The 11,648-nt window shown below is 36.6% G+C and overlaps 1 protein-coding gene across 1 annotated transcript in view; it reads right to left on the bottom strand.

Moving 5' to 3' along the window:
• Positions 1-11,395, bottom strand: part of UNKL (unkempt family zinc finger-like) — a gene marked incomplete at its 5' end in the record, with an annotated part of 53,757 nt that extends 42,362 nt beyond the window's left edge. The window contains 3 exons of the mRNA XM_010292580.1: positions 761-894; positions 4,791-4,967; positions 11,186-11,395. Of these exons, the coding sequence (XP_010290882.1) occupies positions 761-894; positions 4,791-4,967; positions 11,186-11,395 (521 nt within the window). The remainder of the gene's footprint in view (positions 1-760; positions 895-4,790; positions 4,968-11,185) is intronic.
• Positions 11,396-11,648: the final 253 nt, after the last annotated feature.

Below are 11,648 nucleotides of genomic sequence, written 5' to 3' on the forward strand. Positions count from 1 at the left end.
TATTGGTGCTTAAATGGTTGGAACTCACGCCATACTAGATTTAAAAAATATAAAGGGACAAGTATCATAAAATTATCTCCCCTTAATTCCTTAAAGACAGCATCTCCATGTGACCTCTTCCTGAGTTACTGCCCCACTTGAACTTGGAAGTAATTGTAGCCGGCAGTCTTTTCTACACTAAAATTTGGGCAAGAGCTCTAACAATATCTGATTGATACTAATGTCTTTGGCTACATAATAAGCAAGTCTAAACCAAGATGAGAAATAAATTTGAAAACCTTAAGAAAACTGTGGCTATTGCTTTCAAGATATTCTTCTATTTTAATATTCTGCTCCAATTTTCTGTTTAATATTCTACTTCATTCCTGTTAGTCAAGCTCAGCAGAGAATAACAGTCCATTAATTAGGCTATTAATGACTCAAAAAATGAAGACTCTAATCATTACTACTACCTAGCACAAGACAGAGCTCCTACTGACTTTTAAGAACATTTATTCAAATGACACAGCTTAGCAACACTTTTATCAACTAAACTGAAAAAGACCTATTAAACATGTTCACAACAAAACATTTTCAAAATGCAATCTGAATATAAATGTGACAGACAGGACAACTTGTTCACAAATACCCGTATTACTTATATAAACCAACTCTTCACTCTGTTAAATAAGGCTTTTGAACTCCCAGATGAAGACGAAGGATCAACAAATTGGATCAAACACCCATAAAGAAACAGAGAAAGGAGACAGGGTAACGTTACCCTGCCATCTTGGGTCTTCACTAAGGATCTTCTCAATCATTGCCTGGCTTGCTAAAATTCCTGGTTGTAGATCTGGAATGCCTTCACTACATCCTAGCTGCCCATTCTGTATGGTTTCCTGTGCCTGAAGTTCTCTGGAATGGGGAAAAGAAAATAACACGTATGTAATAGAGCAGCTTACACAGGTGAATTAAAACCCAACCCAATATGTCTTTTTTCCAACACAGTTCCTTCATTGGGACACCTCTAATACTCATATCAGAATGTCTTTATCTAAACCCGACTGGGGTGCGTGAGAACTGAAGTAATACTGACTTGTTCATGACACTAACGATAACATAAGCTGTTAGTAAGACCCGGACTCAGTTTATTGCTCTGTCAGCATCTTGATGTTCTTTGGATCTCACAAGGCTGGGAGAAGAGGCTGACATACTATCATATTAGAACAATATTAAGAACCTATTTAAAATCACATAGATTCTTTAGAAAATTAATTCTGGTGATCTTCAAGTCTGTGGCAAATAACAGAGGGATCTTTTTGCTTCCCCAAACCTTGGTACTGTGGTCTTTGGCTTTCAGTGTCAGTTGAGTTAAATTGTATAGCTACAATATATAATATAGCTACAATTGTATAGCAACCCTATCTGTCGCAGGTCCTGTCCAAGTCTATCAAAATTCTGCCATTTAATCCAGCTCTTAACAAGCCTAAATTGTAAAAAAAAAAATAAAATTACTGTATTTCAAACCATTACTTGTGCTGAAGCTAGGAAACAATCATACCATGTCATACAAATCAAAGAGAACACATGAAAGAATGCTGGCATTATGAATACAGACAATGTTTGTACCAGCAATGCCCGTCAGTACCTCTGTATGCTGATGTGCTGACATTTTGAACACTGTCCTGGTTTTGCTGGGATAGAATCATAAAATCGGGTTTCTGTTCAGGAAAGCTGCATTTCTAAGACTGCAGCACCCGTTACTGTGAGAACAAAGTTGATAAGACACTTTGTTTCAGTTCATGGCCAGCCATGGTATGTGGCTTTCCATCGTGATTAAGGCCTCTAGCAGTCTTGAGATAGCCATGTGCTAAAGCTAGGAGAAGCGGCAGCCAAGACAGCTGACCCAAGCTGGCCAACAGAAGCATTCCACACCATAAACATCATGCTCCCTAGGGAGTCTGCTGAGAATGACTCTCTCCCTCAATGGCTGCCATCCCTGGAGGGTCTCGCCTGTCGCTCTGCTCCTGAGGCTTACTCTCCGTGTGCCAGAGCTCTGCCACTCGCAGTGTCCACCAACCAGTGTTCACTGCTGGGAGCGCACAGCTCGCGACCACTATCTCAGCTGAGTATAACTGTGTACTTAATATTGCTTTAGTATTAATATTAGTTCTATTGTTTTATTAAATGTGTTTCTATTTCAATCCATTTGAACCCACGAGTTTCCTTTTTTCCTCAATTCCCATTTCTCAGCTGAGAGTGGGTTTTCAGGGTATAAAGCAAATGCCTGCATTTAGTCCAGAGGTGGGCTAAACCAAGACAATATGTTATTAATTTTTTATATTCCATTGCCGCATAGGATATCATAGAACTAAAAAAGATACAGAAAAGGCAATAAGGGTGATCAGAAATACAGAACTCCTCTGTGAGGGAGACTTAAAGACCATAAGACTCTTTGCCCTGGAAAAGTTATGACTGAAGGAAGGTACAAAATACAGCTATTGAATACTACATCATATAAAAGCAGCCAAAGTAGTCTGGGCTCACTGTAAGTTTTTGCAAGAAAAGTTTGTCAAGACATTCGGAAGACCTAGTAACAAACCACAATCATTATGAGGAAATGGAATCTCTTCCACAATAATTTACAACTGCTTTGCAAGTAAGGAGCCACAAGCTTGCTGAAAGATCAGAAGGAGAACTACCAAACTAAAACGTATTGTATCAGTGGTATGAAACCCCTACCAAAAATCTGAGATAATTTTACTACACCATTTTCGTAAAATTAAGCTGTACAGATATTCAAGAATGGCAAATCAATACAAAAGGTTTAAAAAAAAAACACTATAGCATGATTATATTATGCAGACTTTGCAGCAATGGAGAAACAAGGTGAGGAATCAAATATCAGAGGTGGATCTATAGTACACTCTATGAGAACCAAGAGCCTCTACCTTCCATTGGCACTGCTTCCTCTAGACACAAATATTCAAGGAGCTTACCACCTATACCAAAATAGTCCTAACTCAGGATCTCTGAAGAGGAGCTTGAAACGTATGGTGGTTTATAACTAGCTGCGATATCATTTACATATCATTTCAAGAACTTCCCAGACCCCAAGTATCCTCCAAGAAAGAAAATCTCGAAGGGAAAGGAAGACAAGACAGACCCAAAGACAAGTCTAAAAGCTTTCAAACAGTGAAAATATTTCTTTTACAGATTCAGAAAAGGCAATGAGAAGGAAAATAGATAGTTCCTAGACAGTACTTTTTCTTTAAAGTGCATGTGTAGAAGAACAAGGCTATTAAGGGGAATAAAGTTAACATCTGCATCACTGATTATACTGCTATTTCACTACTCTTCACTTAAATTGAAGAAACCCCCAATATCTGTGTCCATCGTAGAGCAAAAAGACCACCGAATAAAAAAAAAGAATCAATTGTTTGGACTTCCTTATGAACGCTGGATGTCTTCTGAAATCAGGAGAAGCAATGGCACATGACTGTTTTTCACAAACACCAAAGAAGTCTGAGGCAGACTACTTGTAGGTTCAAGCCATTAAACATAGACTCTTACCACAAATGTCTTCAGCTCCTCCTGATGCTCTATATGTAGCCAATCACCAATAAAAAAAATCATGTAACATATTAAAAGACATTTAGAGCATGGAGCTTGGTTTCAGTCTTGCTATACATTGGTTCCTCATTCTAATTCAATATAAAAGATTACAAAATGAGGGAAGTTAAAAAGAAAATTGATAGATGTCTTGCAGAAGAAGCATCAGCTAACTAATTGACAAAAGTCTTCCGGAAAGAAAAGCTATATATAATTAAACAGTATGTGACCAGGCAATGCAGCAGTGAATTCTGTGGCAAAATATGAATTTAAATAATTATAAAATTACTGAAAAGGCACTAACTTTAGTAAAATTATTATGAAGGGAGAGCTATCATCTCTCAACAGATGGTTGGGAATAGGAGATAGCAAAGGTAAGAATGTAAGATAGCAGCCATACCAGCTCAGATCAAAGGTTCATCTAACCTGGAATCCTGTCTCCAACAGTGGCCAATAGAAGATGCCTGGGAAGAGTGTAAGAGTAGGGTATGCAAATAGTGGTATTTCCCCAGAATGTTCTTCCAGCATCCAGTAAGAGATCCTTGTGACCCGCCAAGGCTTCAAAGCTCTCTAAGAATTGGTATCCTTTCCTACTGAGTATATACAGGCCACCTGCTGTAGCAAGAGTTCCCCTTCCACCCATTTATAATACCTCCCAACAACAATCTCTCCCTGCTTTGGCCACAGCTAAAACTCATACCTACCACTACCCTGATCCACAAAGCTCCTTCTTTTGACAATAACTTATTATACATTAGAGAGGCAGAAAATATTACTGATATCTTATACATGAAAAAACACAACATAATTGAAAAAAACGCAACATCAGTAGGCAAAATGTCAAATATACAAGCTGAGAACTTCAAAGATGCCTTAATCAAATCATAAATTTTCAAATGGAAAAAGCACATGCAAATTTATAAGGCGTAAATGACAAAAGCCAGAGTACCCGGTCCTTTATCAGTCATAAGAATTACATATACGGCTCTTGAAATTGCAAGTTACAAAACCTTAGTATTTGTATTTCCCAGTGTGCTTCTATCTGCTATTGTGATGCACTGTGAATTGTATTCTTATGTTTACAGTTACAGAAGTAAGTACATTTTTCGTGCAAAGAATACTGCATTTTCTGGTACATGATGATAAAAGACATGAGGTATTTCCTGCTAATTAGGCTGAAGAATTTGAAACAAGACTACCTTATATCATATACTGGTGGTCTAAGGTCATGTGGACCATGAGCAAAGGCACAGTGAATTCCATTCTTCACACAGTGACCCCGGGCATCTGTTTCATGAATGCATGTTCCAGTCTTGTAATATCTGAGATGATACTTCCTTTCTGTATCCCCTGTTGTTCGATGCAGGTAAGGGCAACTACATAATAGAAAGAAGAAAGTTAGAGCATTGCTTTGAGTTTTGTTTTTAATAATTTAATTCTGAATTATGCTATATCTCTTATTAACTTGTAAAAAGTAACTTTGCAGGATTCTTCAAAGAACAATTGTCCCAAACAAACCACCATCACAGATTAGCTTAAAAATGAAAAACATTAAGCTACTTCTTAGTCTCTGCTGAAGCTATAACAATTTATAGCAGGCTGGCTCACAAAGACATTATTAATAAATCTAGTAAGCACTGCTGTAAGGAACAACATCATCTAAGCTAAGGAAATACATCTTCCATACTGATACAAGCTCAAATAATTTCCACACTACAAGGTAGAAGAATTTTTTTTTTCTTAATGTTATCGTCATCTAAAATCAAGGGGTACTTGATGCACAGTGATTTTTTTTTTCCTGTCTGTTTTTTATAGACATGGAACTTACTGAGCAACCTGAGGGGAAATCTAAAATTATTCTTCTATTAAAAGAGAACAATTTTTACATCAGCAATACATCTTTGTACATATACTAACCATTTTCAGACACAACTATGTGAGTTACAGTCTATACTTCAAAATGGCTAGCATCATGTATGGATTATAATTCCAACTACCAACAGTACACAGATTTTTAAAAAAGCACAATAATATACACACAGTGATGTCTGTTCTCTCCTGTTTCACTGTAATTAATTTTGGTCTCTGCTGGTTTTGAAAAAATATTAATCTCCAAAAACGACTTTCTCCCATCCCAAAGTAAAAAGAAACTGCACCAAAGAGGTTATAAAGTGATACAAACAACAAATGAGAAGCGCCTCAGAAATATTTTCCTTTGAATGGAGGGAGAACTGTGAAACACTACGCAAACTTTAACACTCATAAGGATTTATGCTGGCTTAAGCTTTATTTACTATATTCTAAAAAGGTTATCAAGAAACTAAACTAAATAAATGCAATTGTTTGCAAATATTTACAAGTCTCATATTTATATATTTCAATATATTTTTTCCTGCTGTGCTAAACACCTGCAGCTTCTGCTGACTTCCAGGAAGTGATACTGTTTATGATTTCTGGGAATAAAGTTGCTTCCTTGTAGGAATTTAAAACAAGCATTCTGTTAAACAAAATAAATGGGCTGCAGCTAGTGATTTGTACCTACCTTTTTAAATCCCAACAGAATTAATTAGTGGGAAACTAAGTATACTAAATTCAGTGCTACATCTCATTTTGTCAGTGTAAGATGGAGCACAGTCTACACTCAGGATGTGAAAGTAGTTCTTTCACACTTCTTGGCTCTACATGGAAAGACAGACAGGATGCAATCTTTGTTGGACCCATTATAGAGCTTCAGCTGAACTCTGTGAGAAATTCTTTGTAACATGTGAATAGCACTGGCACAGCCCTCCTGTTCTGCTAGAATTGATACTGATATGGAAAAATGAGAAAACCCACAAGAACCAATCAGATACTTTTGTCAGCACTAGTCCTGTACAGAACTCTAAACAAGAGGAAATGCAATCTGAGGATACATTTTTGTTATTGCTAACTGCCTAGAAGAATCTTTGCAGGGGTCAAATGTTTCCATTTTTCCAGCAGACTGTTCATTTCAAACTCCAATCTTTCACTCATACATGCACACCTCACAAAGGTGAGCATACTCTGTCATATTCTTATGCATAATGTTCACGCTTCCATTTTCATCTACTTAAGTTTTCTAATTTCTGTTGGAAACAAGAATTAAATGTCTTATGTTCCATGCAAGAAGTGTACAGGTGTTTACATCTCATTGTTTGTTGCTAAGTCCATGGTTCCTTATCAGAGGACAAACATTTTTGCTTAAATACCTGCAGTTTTTCCCTAGCAAAATTGCCTTATCAGTGGAGGTACTCCCAAAAACTGTTAAAACCTTCAATTATTTTTAAATTACTGTTTAAAAAAAAAAAGATAATTCAATGGAATATAGACATAGCTTGTGAGACAAGCTAGGCACAACTTGTGTATACAATGTGAGACAGGGAGAAATACTCGGGTCACAATTCTTCCCACAAAAAACCAACATGGATTCCAAAAACAAGCTGAGAAAGAAACATTAAGCTGTATCACAAGACTCTTACCTCTGCTAAATTAAACCTAGGTTTGTTTGCCTTAAGACTCAACATTTGTGCCATCAATAGCTAATGAAATCTGAATTTTATTGAAAACACAGCTTTCCTGCTGCACACTTTGCTAGCTGCCTGGTAAGTCCCATAACAGGTGAAGTCCTCCTTCAGAAACTAATAAACTGCTTTAATGAGGCTATCCAGTGTGACTGGGACAGTTTGTTATCTGAATTTTGTGTAAGACTTGTAAAGAACTAGATAAGGGCTAGTTCTAAAGGTGACTCAGGGAGACTAAGCAGCATACAAACCTCAAAGAGCAAAAACAACAGAATCAATTTTGCATGTCTATGTTTTACAAAAAATGTGCTATTCATGCAATAATACATTTGCTATTAACCACAGACATCTTGATCAGCTGTAGCTCATCGTAGGATCAGTAGTCAGAAAGGCAAAATAAAATAATAAACCTAATAATAACCTAAATAAAATAATAACCTAATAAAACCTAATAATAACCTAAATAAAATAATAACCTAATAAAAGCAGCTTTTAGATGGTAGATAGTACTTCTTCATGCATAATATCAAACTAAGCTAATGCACTGAAATATGCACTGAACAGATGTTCTGCTCAACCCTTAATGAACTAGAGGGATGTTATATCTTACCTTCACTTTATTAATGAAATATTTTAATGAAGCATAAACTGTTGTAATACATAGCTTTAAACAAGACCAGTATTTTGATGTAAGATGGCTGATTTTAATTATCATCAGATTACATGGCTGCAAACTAATAAACTTGTTCTTATTTACCATAGTTTGGTACTAAGGTTGTTCAGATATCACTTATTCCTTAGGAACAGAAGTTGTTCCCAGGCAGAATAACAAGTCTATTTCATGGCCCAGATTTCTACAGCCATCACCCAGCTTAAAATAACTGTACTGAATCCTAACTTAGTAATTACGAATCAGTAAAGAACATCACTCTGTATTTTTAAGTTCTATTGGAGCCTACACACAACATTTAACTACTGAAATCAGCTTTGTTTTCTGCAACCGGATCTCACAAAGTAAAATTGTCATTACATTATTCAAAGTAAGTACATGTACATACCATGAACCAGAACATACGTTCACAAAAAGTTAAAAGGGTAACTGATTACTGAAATGTATATTTACTTTTCACACTTCCTAATTCACATCATAAACATTCCAAAGATATACTTTAAGAATAAAACAGTTCCAGTTTAAAGGGTAACGCCAGATGTTCTTAAGTGTACAATAACAACTACACAGTTCTATTTCTGTTCAACCTTGAGGCACTGACATATTTTTATCCTATGATTACTTGAAGTGCTCTTCCGTAGTAGGCTTCTGTCATTCATCCACTCTTAGAGCAGTCTTACATTACAGACACTAACATATCCAAAATAATCTTCTCTTTTAGAACCTACCATCAGTTGACTACAATGGTTGAAAAACACATCAGATAAAAAAAATTATCACGTCTATCCTTACTTGTGAAATTGGCAGAAACACTATTCACTGCTCAAAATATATGCCTCTAACTCTGCAAATAATCTAGTCTTTCTCACAGGTCCTTCCTTCGAACAGATTGTTTTAATTTGCTACCCTTACAAAAGCCCTTTCTTAAACAGCTTTAAAATTTTGGGCTTCCTTTCATTCCAAGTTGAACTTTGGAAAGAAATATCACTGTCAATCCTGGGTGAAGCCAACAATTTCTACTTTAACTCTCTTGAAAGTATGTTCCCGAGAACAATTAATGGGTGTCTTCACTCTACCTTTCTTGCTAGTTCTCTACGAACTCACAAGCTACATTAACCTAACTGTGTATTCAGATGAGCAGAACACAGACATAGATAAAAGTCAAAAAAAGTACCAGTACATTGTCACAGATAGCTTAAAAAGAAGGTGTCCTGGCACTACTGTTTACAACCTATTTCTATAAGAATTTCAAGATGCACCAAATAAAAGGCTAAATTTTAGGCAGAAGACAAAACGGGGTCAAAAAAATACTCTTTTGCCGTGTTCTGAAATGGGAATGCTGCCACACTGTAAGCATGTCCTCAGAAATGTTGGTGTTTTCCTCCATTTTTTGTTCCTGCCACTACAGACATGCTTTGGAGTCTTCCATCTTTAGGAAAGTTAACTTTGACTTCTCTTGCCTTTCCCAACTTACAATAGTTGACTGCCATTTCCAGCCACCAGTTCTCAGGATCAGATCTAAAATGAGGCCTCCACAGTTCAGCTGAAACTTCTCTCTCTCTCTCTTAATGTCTCCAATAATCTTACCTTATAACTGAGTCAAAGAAAACAGACTCCATTGTCTCTACTTACATCTGTCTTAATTTTCTTAACTTACTCTGCTTTACTCAATTTTTCTCCTCTTGAGACATTGGTCTCCTTTGTTTATGGGAATTCAGTTATGTTCACATTTTCCTCTCAATCCCTCCTGCACTGTGTTTTCCAACTTCAACATTCTCTTATGCCTCTGGTGAGGGATCTCACACGACTCCAACCTTGGTCCCTGCACTTATCCTTCTACATGTGGGCAACTTCACTGCAAAACACAAACCTGAAAACCACCACCTCTTTGCTGATAATTTCTAAACCTATCCATTTAATTCAATCTGCAAGCACGACATGCTAAAACAGAGGTCTGAATCTCACTACTGGTCTTATTTCTGGTAAGTCCTCTGCCCTTCCATTACAACAGACAATATAATCACCATTTGTCATTTAGGCTCCTAACCAGGGAGTAATCTTCAGAGTAAGCTGCAGGGGACCACCTTTCCAATTGCAGCAAAAAGGTTTCCATCTCACATCTCAGTTACTGAAATATCTCCTCTTATTTGCTTCTAACAATTCAATCTTGCCCAGATAATACCCTTTTAAAACATTGCTTCATTTTTCCTCCTTTAGAATCAGTACCTATCACTCAATAATGAAAAGGTCAATTTTTGTCCCCAGCCAATCCATGCAATGAGCATCCATTATCCTCATTTTTGATTTTCAAAGAACTGTCCATGCTGCCCCAGGATTGACAGAAGCGCTTTACAAACACCTGAAAAGGTGATTAACTGTTCTCTTTTAAATCACCTCTCAGAGACATTTTTTGCTGTTTATATTGCTTAGGCACAGTACTCAATATTGTCACACTGCCTAATGCATTTTTGTTGTTTACCTTCTATTTTCTCTGTCATTTGGTTTGTAAAGCCTCTGGGAAAAAAACACCTTTTTCTTCTGTGACTACAGCCTATAACACAAAAGACACCTGATCCGTGACAAGTGCTGCTATACACTACAGCAATCAAAATAATTAATCTTCAATTTTTAAAACAAGTGACCAACATAACTACATATTTCCTGGCTGTTTCCCTGCAAATTTTTGTTGTCTTTGCTTCCATCACTGCAGATGAAGGTAGCTCCTCTGACATATGACCACAATATACCCAGCTCACCTATACATACCTGCCATATTGTACCATTTGCTCATTCTCATCTCTACAAAGCTTCTAACCCTCCACAAGTTCACTGAAGACCCCTGCTAGCCTTTACCTAGAAAAGACACATATCCATGGAAATGCAAACACTAACACTGAACTCCTTCCTTTGCTTTTTCTTACTGGAAGCATCACGAAACTGTCATTGTCCTCTACTACCCACCAATCTTCACAAAACTTAAGTAAGTTTAAAATTTTGATCCCACCTCTACACAGTACGGTTTGCACCTACTGGTCAATTTCAAAATTGCCAGGAGAAAAAGGAGGCACAACTGAAAAAAAAAAAGGTGAAGCAACAATACTAGCACAAATGTGCAGGAACAATACTATCAGAAACCTAGTTTATTATGTTACGCTTTAAAGATAGTCACAATGCAAAATCATAGTTCCAATTCTATGACAGCCTAAAGAATACATGCTTATATAAAAGTATATGTGCCAAAAACTGACGAATCACTTACAGAAATCTGTTTTCAAATAAACTGCAGCATGATTCTATTCATTGTTTTCACTAAGGAGAAATTAGCATCTTTCTTTAATGTCACTGATAATACTACAAACACCTAGGACTGAAAGAAATCACTTACTCATCTCCATCTGGGCAGATTCCTGTAGTCTCATCATATTTTGTACAATAAACATCTGGACTGTAGTTAAAAGTCCCATCACGCCTTCGTATAGGTCTACGACGACGCTGATTTAGGAAATGCCAATGAAAACAGGTAAATGGTCTGTGCTGGGTACACTTGTGCTGCAAAAATAGGGGGCACTGCTCTGTCCTAAATTCCTTTAGATACCTAAAAAAATTAAACTGTGTTACAAGTTTATCTTATTGGAGGCACATTTTTACAGTATTAGCAGGGCACTTGACAATTCGGTGCACACAGCCCATGAAAAATTGTACAAATGTACCTGCATACAGGTTTAGCTCCTATGCACAATTTACTGTGTAGCTGTTGAATACAAGTGACTTCATTTTTTATGACAGAAGCATCACTAATAACATACAGTGGAATAACTGGAAAATTATACTATGTTTTGTAACTAACT

This window comes from Phaethon lepturus, unplaced genomic scaffold (genome assembly GCF_000687285.1).
Source record: "Phaethon lepturus isolate BGI_N335 unplaced genomic scaffold, ASM68728v1 scaffold9038, whole genome shotgun sequence".
NCBI classification, from domain to species: Eukaryota; Metazoa; Chordata; class Aves; order Phaethontiformes; family Phaethontidae; genus Phaethon; species Phaethon lepturus.